The following is a 25370-nucleotide window of genomic DNA, read 5'->3' as shown; positions in this document are numbered from 1 at the left end:
CCAAACCAGTATCTTATAAACTATTGGTAAAAAGGAATACTTTGCATTGTTAGAGTATGAAATAGATAATAAATTAACAGAAAGAAATGTTATCAGCTAATACCTGTTGCACTATTGTTGTCAGTTCCAAGCAGAGCTGTATGACATTATTCCTTGTAACTGAGTAGTCTGTGACAGCAGCAAATGGTGACCTATAAAGGGAAAAGGAAAATTGTGATTAATAGGAACAGATTTTGGGGCACCTGTGTGGCTCAGTCATTAAGTGTCTGCCTTTGGCTCAGGTCATGATCCCAGGGGGGATGGAGCCCTGCATCAGGCTCCCTGCTTGGTGGGAAGCTTGCTCCTACCTCTCCCATTCCCCCTGCTTGTGTTCCCTCTCTCACCATGTCTCTCTGTTAAAAAAAATCGGAACAGGTTTTGAAAGTCCCCAAATGCAGCAGCCTTAAGTCAAGCTCTTGAATGATAGGAAATGAATTGTTCTAAAGTTCACATAGCGACAAAAAGTATTCGGATTTTAGAAAAAAATTTTATTACATATTTTAGATAAAAATTCAGAAATTTTATTTTTAAAAATTATTTTATTTATTTTTAATTCAGAAATTAGAAGAGAAGTAAATTCAAGAAACATAATGCTTACTTTTCTTTTTTTTCTCTAAAAATTTATTTATTTATTTTAGAGAAAGAGAGAGTATGTGGCAAGGAGGGGCAGAGGGACAGAGAGAATCTCAAGCAGAATGACTCAGGGCTTGATCTCACAACCCAGAGATCTTGACCTAAGCAGAAACCAAGACTTGGAAGCATAACTGACTGCACCACCCAGGCACTCCAAGAAACATAATGTTTGCTTTTCATCTAATTTCTTTTTTTAGTTTGTAATATTTATTGGTGCTTTGGTACCTATAAGGTCTCTTCACTACACCTAAAATAAAACAAATGAAGGAGTACTTTAAGCAAAGACAGTATTTTTTATTTTCAAGTGAAGATTCTGAATACAGTATCTTCTTGAAACATTCATGATTCAGAGCTAGTAATGAGAGCCAACACTTATTGAGGACTTATTATGTGCCAGGTACTCTTCTAAATGCTTTACATGTAATAAATTATTTTCACAAAGCTTCTATGTAGTAGGCACCACTATTATTCCCATTAAACATATGAGAACACTGAGATACAAAAAGGTTAAGTGGCAGCTAGTAAGTGGAAGGAGCTGGTATTCAAACCAAGGAAGTCTGAACCCACACTCCACAGAGTTAAGCACTAATATACATACTGCCTCTATGAACTTACTTTCTAAGTTTTATCTTGTACTAAACCAATTATTAATGTCACTTCACATCCTTTTTTCAAATAATGTGGTAAACAAATAATAAATATATTCCGTATAAGGTTTATATTTACAAGGTGATGCAACATGGGGGCTTAAGTGGGTAGGAGAAGAATCAATGAAACAAGATGGGATTGGGAGGGAGACAAACCATAAGTGACTCTTAATCTCACAAAACAAACTGAGGGTTGCTGGGGGGAGGGGGTTTGGGAGAAGGGGGTGGGATTATGGACATTGGGGAGGGTATGTGCTTTGGTGAGTGCTGTGAAGTGTGTAAACCTGGTGATTCACAGACCTGTACCCCTGGGGATAAAAATATATGTTTATAAAAAATAAAAAATTAAAAAAAAAAAAGGGAGTTGGGGGAAATTGGAAGGGGAGGTGAACCATGAGAGACTATGGACTCTGAAAAACAATCTGAGGGGTTTGAAGTGGCGGGGGGGGGGGGGGTGGTGGAGGTTGGGGGAACCAGGTGGTGGGTATTAGAGAGGGCACAGATTGCATGGAGCACTGGGTGTGGTGCAAAAACAATGAATACTGTTATGCTGAAAATAAATAAAAAATAAATTTAAAAAAAAAAAACAAGGTTGTCAGAGACAAATAGCAGCAGTCTTTCTTACCAAGTGTTTTGCCACCAAAAGAATTCATAGTGACTTTCCATTACTTCTTATCCACTCTCACCTGTGAATGCCATTCAGGTTTTGTTTTTTTTTTAAATTTCTTTTCAGCATAACAGTATTCATTGTTTTTGCACCACACCCAGTGCTCCATTCAATACATGCCCTCCATAATACCCACCACCAGGCTCCCCCAACCTCCCACCCCCGGCCCCTTCAAAACCCTCAGGTTGTTTTTCAGAGTCCATAGTCTCTCTCACAGTTCACCTCCCTTCTAATTTCCCTCAACTCTGTTGGTGGGAATGCAAATTGGTGCAGCCACTTTGGAGAACAGTGTGGAGATTCCTCAAGAAATTAAAAATAGAGCTTCCCTATGACCCCGCAGTTGCACTACTGGGTATTTACCCCAAAAATACAGATGTAGTGAAAAGAAGGGCCCATCAGGTTTTTTAAGGCCAAATCTTATAGGATTTGGGGGGCTCAGTTTAATGAAAAGAAAATAAAATCACTAATATAAAAGAAGGCATGGAGGTGAAAATTCAGTGAAATTATTGCATCCTTAGTGCTTTAGACCTCCTTCTATTTGATATCTCTTCAGGTAATTTACTAAGAATGCATATATGGAACTGCTTCTGGGTAATAAATAATTTGTTTCTTCTAGCAAACTCTACAACTCAAGCAACTCCCACTTTCACATAGGTCTAAGAGATATCCTTTATTGGTTACATTTTTTAAACCTATTTTTCACTTACATATTTCTGATGTTGGCCATTCTGTTAGCTATATAATTTGAATTCCCCCAAATATTTCTTCTTTTTTTTAAAAGTTTTTATTTTAATCACCTGTTGCTCACCATGACCAGTGCACTTTTTAATCCCCATTAACTATTTCACCCATCCCCCGACCCATCTCTCCTCTGGTAACAATCAGTTTAGTTTGTTCTCTAGAGTTAAGAGTCTGTTCCTTGCTTTGTCACTTTTCTTTCCCCTTTGCTCATTTTTTTTTCTTGAATTCCACACGAGTGAAATCATATGGAATTTGTTTTTCTCTGACTTATTTTACTTAGCATCACATCCTCTAGGTCCATTTGTGTTGTTGAAAATGGCAAAATTTCCTTCTTATTATGGCTGAATAATATTCCACTATATATATATATATATATATATATATATATATCACTTCTCCTTTATCCATTCATGTATCCATGGACACTTCAGTTGCTTCCATATTTTAGTTATTGTAAATAATGCTGCAATAAACATAGGGGTGCCTCTATCTTTTTGAACTAGTGTTTTTGTATTCTTTGGGTAAATACCCAGTAGTGGAATTACTGGATACTATGGTAATTGTACTTTTAATTTTTTGAGGAATCTCCATCCTATTTTCTACAGTGCAGTGGCCACACCAGTTTGCATTCCCAACAGTGCCTGAGTGCTCCTTTTTCTCCTCATCCTCACCAATACCTGTTTTTTCTTGTGTTGTTGATCTTAGCCATTGTGACAGGTATGATGTGATATCTCATTGTAGTTTCAATTTGCATTTCTCTGATGATCAGTGATGTTGAGCATCTTTTCATGTGTCTGTTGGCCATCTGGATGTCTTCTTTGGAAAAATCTCTCTTCATGTCTTCTGACCATTTTTTAATTAGATTATTTGTTTTCTGAGTGTTGAGTTTTATGTTCTTTATATATTTTGGATACTAACCCATTATCAGATACATCATTTGCAAACATCTTCTCCCATTCCATAAGTTGCCTTTTAGTTTTATTGTTTCCTTCCCTGTGCAGAAGCTTTTTGTTTTGATGCAGTCTCAGTAGTTTATTTTTGCTTCTCTCCCTTACCTCAGTCGACATATTTAGAAAGAAGTTGCTATGGTCAATGTCAGAGAAATAACCGCCTATATTCTTTTCTAGGATTTTTATGGTTTCAGGTCTCACATTTAGGTCTTTAATCCCACCAAGGTTTTTTATCTATATTTATGTTATTTATTACCTATATCTAATAGTTATCTGTATTTCCTGAGTGGGTTTCTAATTGGTACTGATACTGAACAGCCTCATGTGCATATTTCCTATCCATATATATATAGTCTTCAGTGAAATGGCTCCTCACACCCTTTGTTCATTTGCTTTTGGATTTTTAGTATTCCTACTATTGAATTTAGAGAGTTCATAACACATTTTGTATGCAAATTATTTGTTGAATAGGTGACCTGTAATATTTCTTCTCAGTCTAAGGCTTTTCTTTCCATCCTCTTAACAGGATCCTTAGCATACCAGGTTTTTAATTTTAATGAGGTCAAACTTAATAATTTTTTCTGGATTATACCTTTAGTCCTATATCTCAGAAAATCTTCATCTGATCATAAGTCATATTTTCTTATTAAAGTTTTATAGTTTTATGTTTTACCTTTAGATCTGTGGTCCAATTTTGAGTCAATTTTTACATAAGGTGTAAGGTCTGGGTCAAGTTTCACTTTTTCCCCTATGCCTATCCAACTGCTCCAAAAACCATTTGTGAAAGGCTATCCATTCTCCACTGTCAAAAATCAGCTAACCAGACCTATAAAGGAACAGTCTGGACTCTCTCGGAGTCTATCCAGTCACTAACAACAGTTTTGATTACTATAGTTATATAATAATTCAAATTGAGTAATATCTTTTTCAAAACTGATATACAACTCCAGTTTTTTTCTTTTTAGTATAAACTTAGAATTATACAGTCTGTGGCTATACAAAAATCCTGCTGGAATTTTCATATGAATTTCATTATACCTGTAGAGAGACTTGAGAATGGATATTTTTACTGAGTCTTCCAATCCATGAACACAATATACAGCATGCATCTCCATTTATTTATATCTTATTTGATATCCTATATCAGTGTTTTATAGTTCTCACATACTGATCCTGTAGATATTTTGCTAAATTTATGTGTAGGCAACTCACTACTTTTGAAGCAACTGTAAATTGTACCATGTTTTAAATTTTGGTTTCTAGTTATTCATGGTTAGTATACAGAAATCTAATTAATTTTTGTGTGTGGACTTTGTATCCTACAATCTTGCTATTTACTTATTAGTTCTAACAGATGTTTTGTAGATAGGTTGGAATCTTCTATCCAAGGATATATATAATCTGCAAATAGGGGAGGTTTTATTTTTTCATTCTAATCTCTAGGCCTTTTGTTTCCTTTTTTTTGCCTAATGCCCTGGATATGACATCCAATAGGTTATTAAATTGGAGGGATGAGAGCAGACAGTATTACCCTATTCCCACTCTTAAGAGGAAAGCATTCAGTATTTCATAACACAAGTGTAAGTTTAGCTGTTGCATTTTATATATGCTTTATATCAAGTTCAGGTATTACTAGTCTGTTCTTACCTTGCTGAGAATTTTTCTAAAGGATGGTTATAGGATTCTACCAAATGCTCTTTTTTACATTAACTGTTATGATCATATGATTTTCATTCTTTAACCCATTGATATGGTAGATTACACTGATTTATTTTTGAGTGTTAAGGCAGCATTGCATACTTGGGATAACTCCTACTTAGTCATGGTGTATAATTATATTTATATATGGTTGGATTGGGTCTACCAATGTTTTGTGGAGGATTTTAACATGTAAGTTAACAAGTTAACATGTAAGTTCATAAGATACCGGTCCACAGTTTTCTTTTTTTGTACCGTTTTCATCGAGTATTGGGATCAGGATCGTGATCATCTCATAAAATGAGATGGGAAGAATTACCTACTCACCTATCTTCTGGAACAGTGTATGAATTGGTATTATTTCCTCTTTAAACATATAGTAGAATTCACCAAGGAAATCATTTGGGCCTGGACCTTTTATACCCCCCAAAAAATGTTTCTAAGTACAATTCAAATTCTTTAATACTCAAAGGATTATTGATAATATTTCATCTTAAGTAAATTTTGGTTTGTGTTTTTCAAGGAACTGAAATTGGTCAATTTCGTCTAAGCTGTAAAATTTATGTATAAGGCCTATTTGTAGTATTCCTTCATGATCCTTTTATTTTGATAAACTTTTCCACTGTGTTTGTTTTCAGTTTCAATGATTTTTAATCCTTTGTCATTATTACCCTGTTTTGCTTGCTTTAGTTTTATTTTGCTCTTATTTTTCTATTTTCTTTTATTAGAAGAATACTTATCACAAGATTTACCCTCTACAAAACCTTAATTGTACAAGATGGTATCATTAACTACAGGTACAGTATTAACTACAGGTTAACTACAGGTACAATATTTTATATGAGACCTCTAGAAATGTTCACCTTGCTTAACTGAAAATTTATACACATTGATTAGCTATTATTTTCCCACTTTCTTAAAATGGAAGCTTAGCTGATTGATGAGATTTTTTTTCTGATATAAGCATTCAGTACTATAAATTTTTTTTATCACTGTGTGCCACAAAAGTTATTTGTTCTCTTCTCATTCTGTTTAATATATTTTTTTACTTCCCTTGAGACTTCCTCTTTTATCCATGTACTACTTGGAAATGTGTTGTTTGATTTCTAGTTTGATTCCATTACGGTTAGAAATATACTTTAACTGGATTTTAATTCTTTTTTAAAAAATTTTATTCATTTATTTGACAGACAGAGATCACAAGCAGGCAGAGAGGCAGGCAGAGAGAGAGGAAGGGAAACAGGCTCCCTGAGGCACAGAGAGCCTGATGTGGGGCTCGATCCCAGGACCCTGGGATCATGACCTGAGCTGAAGGCAGAGGCTTTAACCCACTGAGCCACCCAGGCTCCCCTGGATTTTAATTCTTTTAAATGTGTCAAAGTACGCTTTATGATGCAGATGTGGTCTATCCTGGTGAATGTTCCAACGGGCACTTAAAAAGAATTTGTGGGGTACCTGGGTGGCTCAGTGGGTTAAGCCGCTGCCTTCGGCTCAGGTAATGATCTCGGGGTCCAGGGATCGAGTTCCGCATCAGGCTCTCTGCTCAGCAGAGAGCCTGCTTCCTCCTCCTCTCTCTCTCTGCCTGCCTCTCTGCCTACTTGTGATTTCTCTCTGTCAAATAAATAAATAAAATATTAAAAAAAAAAAGAATTTGTATTCTGCTCCTGTTGGATGAAGTACTCTAAAAATGTCAATTATATAATGTCTTTGTGGTGGCATTCAGTTCTTCTAATCCTTACTGAATTTATGTCTGATAGTTTTATCAATATCAAGAGAGTGGATATGAAATACCCAATTATAACTGTGGATTTGTCCTTTTCTTCTTGTTCCATCAGTTTTTACTTCCATGCTCTGAAGTTTGGTGCATACATCTTATCAGTGATTTCTGTGTCTTCTCTTTTGAAATGTCTATGTGCTCATCTACTACATTTTGGTATTTTTAAAATACAAAGGTAAGGGTGCCTGTGTGGCTCAGTGGATTAAACTGCTGCCTTCAGCTCAGGTCATGGTCTCAGAGTCCTGGGATCGAGCCCCACATCAGGCTCTCTGCTTGGCAGGTAGCCTGCTTCCCCCTCTCCCTCTGCCTGACTCTCTGCCTACTTGTGATCTCTTTCTCTCTGTCAAATAAATAAATAAAATATTAAAAAAATACAAAGGTAATATTCACATAGTACATATTAACATTCTGTTTCTCATATGTTTGTTGCAAGTATTTATTTTTCCCAGTTGGTCATCTGTCTTATACTTTGTCACATTTTTCAGGTTTTTGTAGTGAAAGTCAACTGGGATGTTCATTCGTATTTTATTCCATATTTTTAAATACTTAAGTCTTTCTACATCTAGCAATCATTTTTTGTCTGTATTTTCTCATGGGTTTATTTTCCACTTAAATAAGTGACATACTTAAAATTAGGGTTCAGGCTTTATCAGGCATCCCAATACTATTTATTAAATGACCCTTTTTTTCTCCAGTAGTTTTTTTTTAAAAGATTTTATATATATATATATATATGTATATATATATATATATATATTTTTTTTTTTTTTTGATGGAGAGAGAGCGAGAGCAGGAACACAAATGGGGGAGTGGGAGAGAGAGAAGCAGGCTTCCTGCCAAGCAGGGAGCCTGATGTGGGGCTCTATCCCAGGACCCTGGGATCATGATCGGAGCCAAAGGCAGACAATTAATGACTGAGCCATTCCAGTGCCCCTCTCCAGTGGTTTTAATGTATTGTTTTCTAAATAATTCTATATACCATAGCCTATTTTAGGCTGTCTTTTACTAATCTACATTCCAAAAATTCAGTATATTTTTCACTATAATTTACTAAAACAGAGACATTATAAATTCAAATAAAGTTAATTGGGAAAATACATAACTGATTAATCTACATTCTCAGTTTAAAAAAATTAACTTCTTTGTGAGTAATCAGCTTTAAAAAATTTATTCTTATGGAAGTTGTCTGAAACTGGACAATAGAGATGTTGCATAGGTGTATCTGAATCTACTAAAACTCATTAAACTGTACACCTAAAATGGGTGAATTTGATGGAATTTAAATTAGGCCTCAATAAAACCATTTTTTAAAAAGATGTAAAATATAAACATTTCTAAGACAAAATCATTTTTTTTTTTAAAGATTTTTATTTTTTTGTTAGAGAGAGAGAGATACAGAGCGCAAGCACAGGCAGACAGAGTGGCAGGCTAGAGGCAGAGGGAGAAGCAGGCTTCCTGCCGAGCAAGGAGCCTGATGTGGGACTCGATCCCAGGACGCCGGGATCATGACCTGAGCCGAAGGCAGCTGCTCAACCAACTGAGCCACCCAGGCGTCCCGACAAAATCATTTTTTAAAAAACTAACTAAAGGCCATTTTTGTTGCACTGAAGCATAAAAATTGGTATTTTAATTAAGAATTCAACATGCTTCTGGCATGAGTAGAAATAGTTTAGGTTCTTAAGTTTGAAAAGGTCAAAGTCTGTTAATAAAACCTAGAAACTTCATTCAAAAGTGATAAGATGAAATACAGCATGATTTGTCTCATAAATTTGATCTTCAAAATATATAAAAGGAAAAACCTATTTGATGACCCAATGCCTGTAGCAAACTGAATTCTAAGGCATGTTTTCCACTCTCTTGACCACTCATATTTCAAGTAAGACAAGTTTCTAGCTCAAGATTAAATGTCAAGAAAACTAGGGGAAAAACTCTAAGCATATACCAAAGAAAACACTAATATCCTCTTGTAGGGAATTCCCCTGAAGTTTTTATTTTAAAGGCAAATCATGTATAACTATACTAAAGAGCCATTCTTATCCTGAAGATGTTAATGTTTGGTATGATTATTTTGGCTATACACATATGTAAATAAATGAAGACTGACAGGTTCCAATCTTTATGAGTTACCGAAGGTAATTACTCAATCATGCCTTAATGATTACCTAGATAGAGAAACAAAGCTCTGTAGAGTACATGAGCACAATCAGTTCATACACAAAACAAAAAAAGAAAGAGAAATTTATTTTTTAGTCTGAAGAAAAGAAAATAAAGCCCAAGTTAGAGCTCAGGCTACTTACAAAAACGAACACAGTGACTCCAAGTAAAGGATATTAAATTCATGGCAGGAAAGCTTTCTGATGCCAGAAAGTTAAAAAAAAAATCCTTGGCTCATCAATAAACAGCCATACAGGAACTATCCTATTTAGATCTTAAAAGTTGGGGTAAATCAGAGGGGGAGACAAACCATGAGAGACTGAATTTTGAGAAACAAGCTGAGGGTTTTGAAGGGGAGGAAGGTGGAGGGTTGGGTGAGCCTGGTGGTGGGTACTAAGGAGGGCACATTTGCATGGGGCACTGGGTGTGGTGCCAATGAATCTTGGAACAATGAATCTTGGAACACTGAAAAAATAAAATTAAAAATGTTAAGCAACTGTTCTTCTTAAATCACCATATGGATAATACAATGCTTATAACTCTTTCAAGTGTAAAGGTTTATGACCCTGTAAGAAAGTATTCTTTGTACGTTCTTTTCCAACAAAAGTAGTTCACTTATGGAAAAGTTATTAGTGGTTCAGAAATGCTAAACAAATTAGAAGCCAAGAAGGAAAACTAAAATGCTAAGAAGTTAATAAGGGTATCTGGACTGCCTCACTATTTCTCAGGTTGGCACTGCTGAGCCTGAGCTTAGTCCATGAACAATGGCAGTTTTAACATTAGTGCTTATCTCTGGAATAAAAGGTGCCAAGTGAGGGCACCTGGATGGTTCAGTTGGTTAAGTGTGTATCTTCAGCTCAGGTCATGATCCCAGAATCCTGGGATCAAGTCCTGCATCGGGCTCCCTGCTTGGCAGGAAGCTTGCTTCTCCCTCTTCCACGCCCCCTCCTTCTATTCCCTCTCTTGCTGCGGTCTCTCTGTCAAATGAATAAAATAACATCTTTTTTTTTCCTTAAAAAAAAAAAAAAGAGGTGCCAAGTGAGAGCAATGAGCATGTGAGAGGAAAGAAGGCCAAGCAACAGCGGGCTACAGTATCTGGTAGTGTTTGAGGTAATTTGGTTTTTGTAATTTTTTTCCTAGTATACAATTAGCTTTTGTCCTATAGTTTTCCATTATGGAAGAAGAAATCAGTTCAACCATTTCTTTTTTTTTAGAAAGGGCAAAAGATTTCAAAGAAAATATTTTTGCCTTGTCACTCTACTCTTGTGCCTTAAACATTCAAAAGTTTTCAATGACATAAAAAGATAATATCTCCTTAATATCTTCAAAATAGAATGGTCTTGAAAGGTAGTTTACAAACAATTAGAATTAGGTGTGAATGCTAAAAAATAGAGTAAATAATGAACTTTCGCTATAATTAACAAAATAAACCTTTTCTACAAATAATACTTACAAACACTGTTAATGATGTTACTGTATAATGTGATACATACAGTTATCTCTAACCCTCTAAGTATAGATTGACTTGGCAAAGCCCTATAAAACTGCAAGAAAGATGAGGTGTGAAAAGCAGCAGGATGTAGGTTAAAAATAGACAAGTAAACCATGCATTGAAAATAAACAGTAAAGCTACCAAATGTGATTAATCTCTGAAGCTCTTCCTCAGGGAAAGTCTGCTGCTTCATTCAAGTAAATATTTAAAATGGAAGGGATAAACAGTAATTTTGTTATGCTTAGATTTTATATGATTTAAGAAATGTAGAGAGCTTTTTTTAAAATGTTTAGTTAACCAACATATAGTACAACATTAGTTTTTAATGTAGTTTTCAATGATTCATTAGTTGTGTATAATACCCAGTGCTCAACACAACACATGCCTTCCTTAATACCCATCACCTTGTTACCCCATCCCCCTGCCCACTTCCACTCTGAGGCCCTCAGTTTGTTTCCTGGAGTCTATAGTCTCTCATGGTTTGTTTGTCTCCCTCTCTGATTTCTTTCCCTTCAGTTTTCCCTCCCTTCCCCTATGATCCTCTGTGCTACTCCTTATGTTCCACATATGAGTGAAATCATATGATAAATTGTCAAATGCCCCTCAACAGATGACTGGTTTTTGAAAATTAATTTTATTTGGATGAAAGCTCCAATGAAATTGAAGGTTTTGTGAACTGTAAACATTTCCCCCCTAACTTTTAAGTCTTAAAACTTCAAAAGGTTTTTAATTTTTTTGAGAGAGATAAAGAGCATGTGTGTGGGAGCAGGGGTGGGGGCAGAGGGAGAGAGGGAAAGAGAATCTTAATTAGGCCTCATGCCCAGAGCAGAGCACAATGTGGGACTCAGTCTCACAACCCTGAGATAATCACCAGGGCTGAAATCAAGAGTCAGACGTTTAACCGACTGAGCCATCCAGGAGTCCCAAAAGGTTTCAATGATATTAAAAGATATCTCACTGAAGCCTTCAAAGTAGAATGTGAACTAAATTTTCTATAAATTAAAATTCTATATAGTGATTTTTCAGTATCTAGGCCAAAATCAGAAGTGACAGTCTTGTTTATCACTTGAAGAGAAGTACCAAAATGAAAATGAATGTTTATATATGTTCCATTCCTAAGAATAACTTCCTCAAAATTTTTAAGAATTAGTCAACATTGGAAAGGAGATGTAGCATGATAAAAGAACATGACAAATGAAAAACAAGAAGGGCTTTGGTATCAAACAAAAATAGATTCAAATTTTAATTTTCTTGGTAGAATGACTTTAGGCAAGTTACTTACTGTTTCATATGTAAAATGGGAATAATGACATCTGCTTTATGAGAATTCAGTGAGTTGATATATATGAAGCATCTAGTTCAGTATCTACAACTAAATTCAAGGTTTTCATCTATTCTTTCTTTTCCTCTCTCCCCTTTCAAGTGAGATAAAATAAAAATTGCAATAAACACATATCATATTGCCATGCATGCAAGTTCTTCCCAAAATGCAGTACAAAATTTAATGCCAAAAGATTTATCACTGTTTCTTTAAATTAAAATAAATCTACACCAACAGATTAAAATATTAAGATTTTTTTTGTCAATGTCATTTCTATGGAAATTTTTATAATTAAGTACCTAAGTTCTAAGTTCTTCAAAAGCAAACAAAAATAAACAAGACAGGACATATTCTTACCTTTTATAAAGAAAGCATAAAGAGCTTAGTTTTGTTCTAGAACTTAAAATTATTAACTAAATTTATTTAGAGAAGAGGTAGGGAGTTAAATAATGATTCTACAAGTAACTAGCAAATGTTGTTAGTGTTCATCCTTTGATATTATTTAGAAGGAAATAAGTTCAATATATTCCTCATATGCCTTTGGTGAACAAGGTCAATGAATTATAGAATAGTAGTGCTTAGAAGAGAACTTCAAATTATGCAAGATTTATATCCTATTTTGAAAAGAAAATAAAAACAAAAGTTAAGGTTCAAGATTACTCAGAACTAGAGGCAGAGCTGAAATTCAACCCTTTCTCGCCTTTTGCTCCTTTGCACTACTTCATAATGCCTTTGGCCAGAATTCACAATCATGGTCATGGGGAACACTGTTCTTTTGGCTATTCTAACAATGATTAATGCATTTTGTTTTCTGTGTAGCTTATAAGACACAGTGAAACAAGAGGACATATGAAGTGTTGTCTTGTGTTCTTGTTGCTACCCAGAAAACTTTTTTTTCTTTGAAAGGAATAAAAATATAACTTAAATACAGACCCACTAATAATCTCTGATAAAAGTCTGGGTTACCATCAGGAAAAAAACAGCCTAAGCATTTTACCTGGCATAGTTATAGATAAAGTCCTATTATAGTTAAATTGATTTCAGGACTTTCTAAAATTTATATTAGCCAAGGAACAGTTAAGATATTCATACAATCCACCATAGAGGAGGAAGCAAAGTCAAGCTCCCAAATATAGAAGTAGTATTCATCCTTTACCTCTCTTCTATCACCACTAAAAATTTAAGAATCTATGAAAAATGGAAGTTAACATTACACAAAACTATTCTGATACAAACCACAGAAAAATTTCTTCAGAGAGGAATTCTCACCTTTAATTCATAACCAATTCATATATTCCAGTTTTCCTGACTTCTAAATAAAATCACTAAACTGTTGCTAGTATGGTCACTTATATCCTGATTCCCTCATTCGCTACTTACTTTCAGTTCTCAAACTACCTAATCATTCAGCAACATTTGACCCTACTCACCACCTCCTTTTCCCCCTAAAACTCTACTACCACATTAAATGTTCTCACAACTCAGACAAAGAAAGTAATTAAATGAGGTGATGGATGTATTAGTTAACCTTACTGCAGTAATCATTTCACTATATATATATATATATATATATATATAAAATTTGATACATGTATGTATATATATCTTAAATATGCTGTATATCTTAAACTTACATAGTTATTTGTCAATTACAGCTCAGTAAAGTTGGAAAAAAGAAAACACTGAAATCTCAAAAAAAAAAAAAAAAACACCCAACAAACCCACAAACATACAAACACCTCTTTACTACCTTTGCTTCCATGACACACTCTCATCTAATTCTCTCCTACCTCTTTGGTTATGCCTTCTCATTTTTCCCCCAAGCTGCACTTCTACTCATCCTTCAGTTGTTGGTGGGTCACAGAGCTCAATCCTTATCCCAGTTCTTTTTTACTCAAAAATATTTATTGAGCACCCACTCTAGGCCATGAACTCTTCTAGATAATTGTGGCAGCAGTAAGCAAATCAGATGAATATCCCTGCTCTCTTGAAGCATACTTCATATAATCAGATAAAAACAACAATACATAAGAAAATGATACAGTGTTAGAAGGGTATATGTGGTACAGAAGACAAATAGAGCAGAATAAAAGGAATCCATTCTAAAACTCTCCTCAGACCACTGTATTAATATATCTGTGACTTTATCACCTATATTTTAACTACTCCCAAGTCTCTATAGATCATGTATTTTTTCTGAGCAGCAATAATCTAAAGAACTTTCCAGTTTATCATGCCTCCCTCAAGTCAACATTCATCTTCAACCATAACTTGTTCCTGCTTTGATAATGGCATCACCATCCACTGGGCCAGCAAAGTCAAATACCAAGATGCCTCCTGTCATCTCTAGATCTTACGAGTCCTGGAATCTTAGTTATCCGTATAAATATCTCTAATGTTCTTCTATCCTCACTTCTACTCCTCTAATTAAAAACCTCAGGAAATAGCAGGATCAACCCTGTTGTCAGATGCCTATGACCACAATTATAGAGTAGGTCATAGTGTAAGAGAATATAACTAAAATCGAGTATGTGTTCTTTGTCTAATGTTTCCACCACTCACTTGCCATTTGGTTTTGAATTTAACCTCTGTAAATGCTAGTTTTTCTATGTGTAAAATGAAGACAACCCTCCTGGGGTTGCTTTGATTAAATGAGTGTGGCTAGAGGTATTAGCATCAAACTCATCAACAGTAGCAGCAGCATGATTAATTCCCAAAATAGCCTCTTAAGTTACTTTTCCTTCTATCCTTACCCTTCTTTAATCTTTCTCAACACTACAGTCCTACTAATCATCAAGATCCAGAGGCCTAAACACCATTACCTTACTAAACAGGTTCTGAAGGCCTGCAGGTAAGTCCAAATGCCTTAACATGTAAGAATTTTTTTTTCCTCCTTCTTTCCTTTCTAAAACTTAAGCTTGCTAAAGTCATCATCATTATAGGCAAGCCAGTCTGGAGCTGAAATTTTCTGTGAAAGATCTTCAAAATATAAACTTCAGTTTCTTTTTTCAATTTACAGTCTCAGCAGATGATTTTAAAGTTATCACAAAATTGTCTTTTTTTTCCTTCCAAGTATGTATTTCATTTTTACAGTCAAAATATTAAATTTTGATTTAATCAATCACTGTGGTATGATGGAATACAAAATAAGCATTGTGAAAACCTTTGCAGCAATAGAAGCCAAACAGATTATTTAAATTATTTTCTTCAGGCTTTTTATCACATTTTCTCTTCTTGTGAAACAAACATAAAACGCTACTGATTAACTTCATCGAGTGTTATGTGTGTGTTTGTATGTGTGCGTGCACTGATATATGTCTGCAGGTGAACTGGCATTTCCTAAAAGCACCTTCTTAGATGATAAAAAAAAGTCACCATAAAAAATTATGTAATACAGTAAAATGTCAGAAACTGTCATAGTGTTCTAGAAGCTATTTATACGACTATAAACAGCTATTTTAGCCACTAAAAAGTTAAAAATTCTATATTCATATTTGACAAGTACTAGTGTAAAAAGGATATAAAATGAAATTTACTAAATACATTTATTAAGGTCGAGCAAATTCACAATTATAGAGTAGGTCATAGTGTAAGAGAATATAACTAAAATCGAGTATGTGTTCTTTAAGCTTTATAATTACTGAAAAGCCTTCTGAAACAAATATATTACATTACTTAAGGACTAAGCCATATTCTAAATATATTTTACTTATTGATTATTATGAAACTTACAGAATTTACATATTTAAAGTGCAACAACTTTAAACAATTGATAAATATAGTTTAGACAATTATGAGAATTAAATTTTAATGATGTCATAATGCAAAAGAAATATTCTGTCCAGCAATTAATTATCAAAAAGCTAATGACACAGAGCTTAGTATTAAGATTTGGATTTAGTATCATCATATTATATGTTATTATTAATATATATAAATTTAGATAATATAAGTTAAATTATCTTAGCTTTTAGTTTAAAAATACAAATATTTTAAAAAATACAAATATTTATTTTTATATAAGGCCTCAGATTTTTAAAAGGTCAAAATATTATATATAATGTACATCCCACAGACATTTTCTCAAGAAAGAATTCTGGTAAAATTGTGTATTACCAGAATTTGTTGTGAGAGAGGAAATGTATTTTAAAATTTGGTTATTTAACCACCATAATAACATAGTACATATCCCTTACAAAAAAATTCTAAAAATGAAAGAGCTTAATTAAAAAACTGTAATTTGTTTTACCATTACAATGTTTAACCACATATTTTAAAATTTATTCATTTTATATCATGAAAATTTTTTTAGTTTATGTGTTCTAAGATAAATAAAAACTAACTAGAAAAAAATCTTAAACTGTGTTTATGATATCCAAGATTGTACAATGTAAGTAATAGTAAAGAATGAATTTAGCAAGGTAAGGAGATATGCACTGCATGCTATTAAAGTCTCAGAGTTTAATTACCCATTTAAAACAGTAAATAGAATCCTAATGCTCACTCCCTTAAATATGACCAATTAATACAAAGAATAAAGAAAATTAGGAGTTAAAACAGTTCTATCAGTCTTGTGACAGCCAAAAAATGACTTTGCTTGTAAAGCAGTTAAGGTATTCTGAAACTGTCAGGGACTAATTATTAATTGGCTACTTAGTTGGATACAAAAATTTACAAATGATTAATGTCTATTTGATGATACCCCTATACTGTGATGAATCATAGTGAGACATTCATAACATGCTATTCCTTTACCTATCCAACTCTTTCATGAGAACACATGGAATAATGTTATATTTAAGTTAGTGTCTGAGGAAGATTACTTATGAAACATGTGGAAGATTTTACCTGTCCAACCAGGCAAGCAGACTCTTGGCTGCTCCTATCAGATCCACAACCGAAGTCAGAAAGTCATTTGGCAATTTTCGGCTTGTTCTCCCATCATAATGGCCGCTCCTTCTCCTTCCGGTTATAAAATTCTGCAGATTTTTGGCAGATGCATTCAGCTTGTGAGAAAGGGTTTTTAGATTTTCTGTTTCCAAGCCATAATTCTGAATTATAAAAAGAGAGAAAACAAATATACTTGAAGTCAATATTATATTCATTCACTAAAACATTTACTGAATATGTTACTATGTACAGGCAATAAAATTAGTACTAAGAGTTAAAATGACTAAGATTGGATTCCTGGCCCAGAAGAGCCCACAGTCAAATGAGGATCAAATGGGCAAATGTCAGATGAACAAATTACAATAAAATGTGTTAAATGCTAGTGTGAACATGCAAAGAGAAGGGCATTATCTCCTGGAATTATGCCACACAAGAAAGAAAGATTATTAGGACTCGTAAGCATTTTTTTAAAACCCAAACTTAAGTTCATTTACTTGTGAAATTCATTTTTATCAGTAATTATTTTTTTATTAAAAGATTTTACTTATTTGAGAGAGAAAGAGTGCATGTAAGCATGAGCTGGGGGTGGAGCAAAGGGAAAGGGAGAAGCAGGCTCCCTGCTGAATAGGAAACCTGACACAGAGGCTCAATCCGAGGACCCCAGTTGGGATTATGACCCCAGCTGAAGGCAGATGCTTAACCGACTGAGCTACGCAGGCACCCCAGTAATTATTTTTTAATATCTATTCTATTAGTATATGCATAGTCATGAATGTAGATGCTATGAAAAATTCTGCTTTCCCCAAGTGTGCAAAGAAAGCACAACCTAACGATAAAATGAAAAAGAAATAAATCATATGCAATATAGCTTTATTTTGTGTCCTATCCATAATGACACATAAGAAATTTCTTCTATAATATGGTACCAGAAGAAAACTAATTCCTCAGTGGAACAAATATGCTTTCTCTTTTTATAATACAAATTATGAAACTGAATTAATTTTTATTTTTGTCATGGTTGCACTAGCTCACAGTCAAATATGAAGTGCATTGAAAACAATCATACTGGCTTTTTGCTAACTTTGTTTTCTTGTTTTTCCTTGGTCTCACTTTTGAATTTGCAGTAATATTTACTATTTCACTTTAAATATTATGTCTATAAATTAATGCAGAAATAAGTTATATGACTCAATATAAATAAACTTTAAAAAACACATTCAATGCAAAACACTCTAAGATCTCTACAAATAAACCTTAGGGAAAGATTTAATAAGTTACAATTAAATTTTAAAAGAGCTGATTGAGTTGTAAAACACCTCCAAGAAAGGCTGGTTAACCTGCTCAAAGGATGACTTTCATTAAACTACTTAGCAGCATATACATTATTGTCATGTGTAAAATTAAAAGTATTACTACCTTATACAAAATCATAAGACCCAAGGAATTTTAGATAGCTTCTGAAGCCCAAATGAATTCTAAGTTTGATTTATCCTCCTTTTACAGTTGAGGACAATGAGGCACAGGGAGATTTTCTGTGTGCTTACAGAGCTTAGAGTAGATAGAGTTCAGAATGGGACTACAAGTCACAAGGCCATATGTGAGGGGATGTCTAAGTGAAATGGTAGATAAAATACTAGGGGTATGAAAAAGGGAAGCAAATGGCACAATAAATTTAGCTGTATTAAGTCAACAACCACTGGGTAACTACTTCATATGAAATTTATTTCTTCTATGATAATTTAAGAAAAGAAACTTGGAGGAGGAAAAAAGGAGGGACTAGGAGGGTTTGGACACAAACATTAAATACCAAGTTACATAAAAACATATATATACATACATATGTATATGTATATATATACATACATATATATACACATACATATATAAATACATATATACATATACATATATGAATAAATACCAAAGTTATGTATGTTACCATTGAAGGTCTCATAGTGATAAAAAGTCTGAATGTTCTTTGCTAAAAATTTACATTTTTTATTAAAAGAATACTCCTTTTGGAGCCATGGATCTCTTTTTATTTTAATTTTATTTATTTATTATTTATTTATTTTAATGATTTCATTTATTTATTTGACAAACAGAGATCACAAGTAGACAGAAAGGCAGGCGGCTGGTGGGGGGGAAGCAGGCTCCCCGCTGAGCAGAGAGCCCCATGTGGGGCTCGATCTCAGAACCCTGAAATCATGACCTGAGCCGAAGGCAGAGGCTTAACCCTCTGAGCCACCCAGGTGCCCCATGAACCACGAGAGACTATGGACTCTGAAAAACAATCTGAGGGCTTTGAAGGGGCGGGGGGGGGGGGTGGGAGGTTGGGGTACCAGGTGGTGGGTATTATAGAGGGCATGGATTGCATGGAGTACTGGGTGTGGTGCAAAAGTAATGAATACTGTTATGCTGAAAATTAAAAAAAATAAAAAAAAAACAACAAAAAAACCCCACAAAAAACAAAAAACACAACATAGTATATTAAATACCCACTACGGGGCACCTGGGTGGCTCAGTGGGTTAAAGCCTCTGCCTTCGCGCAGCATTGGGAATCCCTGCTCAGCGGGTAGCCAGCTTTCTCCTCTCTCTCTGCTTGACTCTCTGCCTACCTGTGATCTCTGTCTGTCAAATAAATAAATAAAATCTTTAAAAAAAAAATACCCACTACTAAATTTGAATTGCAATATTCTCTCAAGTCAAAAGATTTTCTCTGCACAAATAAAACATTCTATTCAGATTCTCTTGCATCTGAGCATGGATTATCTGAAACATTTGGGAGATTTTATCTACCTTGTCAGTATATTAAGAAGGAAATCCTTTTATAAGTTTATTGAAGATATTCTCTAATGACTAGATAAGAGCAATTTATATCAACTTCTTTATTAATTTGGCTTGAAACAACAAAAATTTGTTTTCTCTTACTTTAGAGATCAGAAATCCAAAATCACTAACACTGGGCTAAAATCACAGTGTTGGCAGATACATGCTTCGTCTGGAAGAAGATTCTTCTAATCCTTGCCTCAAAAAGAAACTGGTAGCTGTTGACATTCCTTGATTTGTGGTCATTATATAACTCCTGTCTCTGCCTCTGAGGTCACATGGACACCTCTTCTGTGTGTACCAAATCTCCCTCTGCCTCTCCCTCATGAGGACATTTGTGATTGGATTTGGAGCTCACCTGGGTAATCAAAATTAATCTCCCCCTGTTAAGATCTTCAATTACATTTGAATATGCATGTCACTCACTCGCTGGGGGACGGGAAAGACCTTCTCCAAGGTCAGGAACATGAGCTGGTCCCCTCCAAAGCTCATTCCCAGCTGCCCTTTGGGGACTCTATGAACTAAATTTCAATGATGCATCTGAAGTGCTTTCCTGAAACCATTTTCAGAAGTTTTTCCCTGTGTTAAAGCATCTTCCCTGAAGTATAAAAGGATTCTCATTTTTCATTTTTGTGTATTAATGATTTTCATTAGAAAACATCCATTTATAAACATAACAATTTCTTAAAGAAGCTCAAATAATAATATTTCATTAGAGAGGAAACTAATCAATTAGCCTGTAATGTAACTTTCATTCTATAGCCATTGGTTGCCATACAACATTAATTTCCTTTATATATAATACTAGCATATCAATATTTTCTTAGAAAGGGTTAGAATAATGTAAAAAGAATAACACAGATCTTATAAATAAAAATATAAAGTCACTTAAGCTGTTGTTTAAGTGGGTAGGAGAAGAATAAATGAAACAAGATGGGATTGGGAAGGAGACAAACCATAAGTGACTCTTAATCTCACAAAACAAACTGAGGGTTGCTGGGGAGAGGGGGGTTGGGAGAAGGGGGTGGGGTTATGGACATTGGGGAGGGTATGTGCTTTGGTGAGTGCTGTGAAGTGTGTAAACCTGGCGATTCATAGACCTGTACCCCTGGGGATAAAAATATATGTTTATAAAAAAATAAAAATAAATATATATAAAGTCAAAGTAAAACTACTTTGAAGCCTTCAAAATTTAAGATGATACTAAAATTATTTTTTAAAATCCAACTCAAGAATTAGGGAATAAAAAAATCTTGTGGGAAAAACCTAGAAGGATATCCTGAGAGAACTTCTCCTAAATTGGAAATCTACTAAAGAAATTTCCTACATGGACCAGAGGGGAAAGATGAGGAGGACAGAGGAATATAGAGGGCAAGAAGAGACAAAAGATATGTAGTAGAGGATGGAGAGGAGATTCTTAAAACTAATTCTAGTTAAACCAATAAAAATAAATACAATAAAAATAGTTAAACCAATATCTCAAAAGCATTTTTAAGAAAATTCTCAAGACAATGGGGTGCCTGGGTGGCTCAGTCAGTTAAGTGGCTGACTCTCGATCTCAGGTCAGGTCTTGATCTCAGGGTTGTGAGTTCAAGCCCCACACAGGGACTTAACTTAAAAAAAAAAAGGAAGAAAATTCTATAAGACTATAAAAATAGGTTAGAAGCTTATCTGTATACAAGTGTCTGTGTGGTACTATTTTAACACAAGGGATAGATTAGTTGATCTCAAGTTAATTTTTATCATCAAAGTTCTCCATTCTAAATAACTCAAAATCAATTACTGACAATATATAGATCTTCTTCCTATTTCCTTCATGAAAGCAGATGATGTGCTGTGTCTCACTAAGTCACCAGTAAATCATGCTCCCGTGCCTCCTACATCAAAAAGTGACAAGTGAATAATGCAGTCCTTTGCTTTGGTCCAGAAGTATGCAGACAATAAGTACTGACTCAAATTTTATTTTTTAAAAGTTCTAATTTAAATTCTAATTTAATTAAATTCTAATTCTAATTAAATTAAATTCTAATTCCAATTTAATTAAAAATTCTAATTTAAATTTAGATAGCATACAGTGTTATATTAGTTTCAGGCATACAATGTAGTGATTCAACACTTCCATACATCACCCTGTGATCATCACAACATGTGCACTCCTTAAACCCCATCACCTATTTTGCTAATCCTCCCAGCTACCACCCTTCTGGTAACCATCAGTTTATTCTCTACAAGTAAGAGTCTTTCTTGGTTTGTCTCTCCTTTCTCTTATTTTCCCCCTTTGATTGTTTTGTTTCTTAAATTCTACATGTGAGTGAAATCATATGGTATTTGCCTTTATCTGACTTACTCCACTTAGCATAATATACTCTAGTTCCTCCACATTGTTGGGAATGGCAAGATTTCATTCTCTTATTTTTATTATTTTTTTAAAATTTAAATGCAATTAGCCAACATGTACTGCATCATTAGTTTCAGATGTAGACTGTAATAATTCATCAGTTGCATATAACACCCAGTGCCCACCACATCACATGCCCTCCTTAATGCCCATCACAAATTATCCCATCCTTTTAAACTCCCCTCCAGCAACCCTCAGTTTGTTTCCTATATTTAAGAGACTCTTGATGGCTGAGTTAATATCCCATTGTGTGTACATAGCACTTCTATACCCATTCATTAGTTGATGGACAATTGGGACTCTTTCGTAATTTGGCTATTTAGATAATGTTGATCTTAACATCAGGGTGCACGAATCTTTTTGAATTAGTATTTTTGTATTCTTTGGGTAAATACCTAGTAATGTGATTGCTGGAGCATAGAACAGTTCTATTTTTAACTTATTTAGGAATCTCTCCACTGTTTTCCAGAGTGGTTGTAACAGTGTACATTCCCACCAACAGTGCAAGACGTTTCCCTTTTCTCCACATCCTCACCAACACCTGTTGTTTCATGTGTCATTGTCATAGGTGTGAGGTGATATCTCATTGTAGTTTTGATTTGTATTTCCCTGATGATCAGTGATGTTAAGTACTTTTTCATGTGTCTGTTGGCCATCTGGATTTGTTCTTTGGAGAAATGTCTGTCCATGTCTTTGCCCACTTTTTAATTGGATTATTTGTTTTTTGAGTTGTTTTTTAAGTTCTTTATATATTTTGGATACTAACCCTTTGCCAGATATGTCATTTGCAATTGTTTCCTCACATTCTGCGGGTTGCCTTTTAGTTTTGTTGATTGTATCCTTTGTTGTGCAGAAGCTTTTTATCTTGAAGAAATCCCAAGTTTATTTTTCCTTTCTCCCCCCTTGCCTTAGGAGACATACCTATAAAGAAGTTGCTATGGCTGATATCAAAGAGTCTACTACCTATTTTCTCCTCTAGCTTTTTGCAGTTTCAGGTCTATAACACATTTAGGTCTTTAATCTATTTTGAATTTATTCTTGTGTGTGGTATAAGAAACTGGTCCAGTTTCATTCTTTCGCATGTTGCTCTTCAGTTTTCCCAATACTGTCTGTTGAAGAGATTGTCTTTTTTCCCACTGGATATTCTTTTCCTGCTTTGTCAAAGATTAACTGACAATACAGTTGTAGGTTTACTTCTGGGTCTTCTATTCTGTTCCATTGATCTATGTGTCAGTTTTTGTGCCAGTACCATACTGTCTTGATGGCTACAGTACCATACTGTCTTGATGGCTACAGTTTTGCGATATAACTTAAAGTCTGGAATTGCTATGCCTCCAGCATTGCTTTTCTTTTTCAGTATTGCTCTGGCTATTTGGGGTCTTTTCTGGTTCCACCAATATTTTAGGACTGTTCCAGTTCTGCAAAAAATGCTGGTGGTATTTTGATAGGAATTGCATTAAATGTGTAGATTGCTTTGAGTAGTATAGACATTTGAACAATATTTGTTCTTTGAATCCACAAGCATGGAATATCTTGCCTCTTGTTTCTGTCATCTTCAATTTCTTTCATGAGTATTTTTCAATTTTCAGAGTACAGATCTTTTACCTCTTTGATTAGGTTTATCCCTAGCATCTTACTGATTTTGGTGCAATCGTAAATGAGGCTGACTCCTTAATTTCTTTTTCTGCTGCTTCGGTATTTGTGTATAGAAATGCAACAGATTTCTATACATTGATTCTGTACCCTGTGACTTTACTGAATTCCTCTATCAGTTCTACCAGTTTTTTGGTGGAGTCTTTCAGGTTTTCCATAGAGAGTTTCATGTCATTGGCATATAGTGAAAATGTGACTTCTTCCTTGTCAATTTGGATGCCTTTTCTTAATGTTGCCTGACTGCTTTTGCTAGGACTTCCAGTACTATGTTAAATTATGGTGATGAGAGTGGACACCCCTGTCTTATGTCTGACTGAATAGGAAAAGCTCTTAGTTTTTCCCTATTGATGATAATGTTGGCTGTGAATTTTTCATAGATAGCCTTTATTATGTTCAAGTATGATACCTTTAAACCTACTTTGTTGAGAATTTTTATCATGAATGGATATTGTACTTTGTCAAATTCTTTTTCTGCATCATTGAAATGATCATTTGGTTCTCATTCTTTCTTCTATTAATGTTATGTATCACATTGATTTGCAAATATTCACCCACTCTTGCAACTCAGGAGTAACTCCCATTTGATCATGAATGATTTTTTAATGTATTGTCAGAGATACAGTATCAGAGATATTGGCCTGTAATTCTTTTTTAGTGGAGTCTTTATCCGGTTTTGGAATTAGGTAATGCTGAACTCATAGAATTAATTTTTAAGTTTTTCTTCCTTTTCTATTTTTTGGAATAGTTTCAGAAGATAAGTATAACTTATCTTTACATGTATGATAGAATTTCCGCGAAGCCATCTGTCCCTGGATTTTTGTTTGTTGGGGGATTTTTGAGTATTGATTCAATCTCTTCATTGGTTATTTGTCTCTTCAAGTTTTCTCTTTTCTTCCTGTTTCAGTTTTGGTAGTTTATGTTTCTAAGAATTTATCCATTTCTTCTAGGTTGTCCAATGTATTGCCATGTAATTTTTCATGATATTCTCTTAATAATTGTTTTTACAAGGCAGTTGTTGTTATTTTTCCCCTCTCATTTGTGATTTTATTTACTTGGGTGCTTCCTCTTTTCTTCTTGGTAAGTCTGGCTAGAAGGTTATCAATGTAATTAATTCTTTCAATGAACCAGCTCCAGGTCCAATGTTCTGTTCTACTGTTTTCTTAGTTTCTATATCATTTACTTCTGCTCTAATTTTTATTATTTCCTTTCTTCTACTGGCATTAGCTTTCATTTGTTGTTCTTTTTCTAGCTACTTACGTGTAAGGTTAGGTTGTTTATTTGAGATTTTTCCTGCTTTGAGGTAGGCCTACATTGCTACATACTTACCTATTAGGACCACTGTTGCTGCATCCCAAAGGTTTTGGGCCATTGTGTTTTCATTTTCATTTGTTTCCATGTATTTTTAAATTTCTTTGATTCCTGGTTGACTCACTCATTGTTTAGTAACATGTAGTTTAACCTCCATTTATTTATATTTCTAA

General features: G+C 34.2%; 1 protein-coding gene across 5 annotated transcripts in view; it reads right to left on the bottom strand.

Annotated features, from left to right (window-relative positions):
* The window catches only part of CNKSR2 (connector enhancer of kinase suppressor of Ras 2), a 281217-nt gene that overhangs the window by 188217 nt on the left and 67630 nt on the right, over positions 1-25370 (bottom strand). For all 5 annotated transcript variants that reach the window (XM_032330646.1, XM_032330643.1, XM_032330644.1 and 2 more), the window contains exons 3-4: positions 16968-17170; positions 104-191 (exon numbers count right to left, since the gene is read on the bottom strand). In XM_032330646.1, the coding sequence (XP_032186537.1) occupies positions 104-191; positions 16968-17170 (291 nt within the window). The remainder of the gene's footprint in view (positions 1-103; positions 192-16967; positions 17171-25370) is intronic.

Source organism: Mustela erminea, chromosome X, assembly GCF_009829155.1.
Source record: "Mustela erminea isolate mMusErm1 chromosome X, mMusErm1.Pri, whole genome shotgun sequence".
In the NCBI taxonomy this organism is placed as follows: Eukaryota; Metazoa; Chordata; class Mammalia; order Carnivora; family Mustelidae; genus Mustela; species Mustela erminea.
Note: the sequence above shows the minus strand (reverse complement) of the source record. Positions and strands in the feature narration are given on the sequence as shown.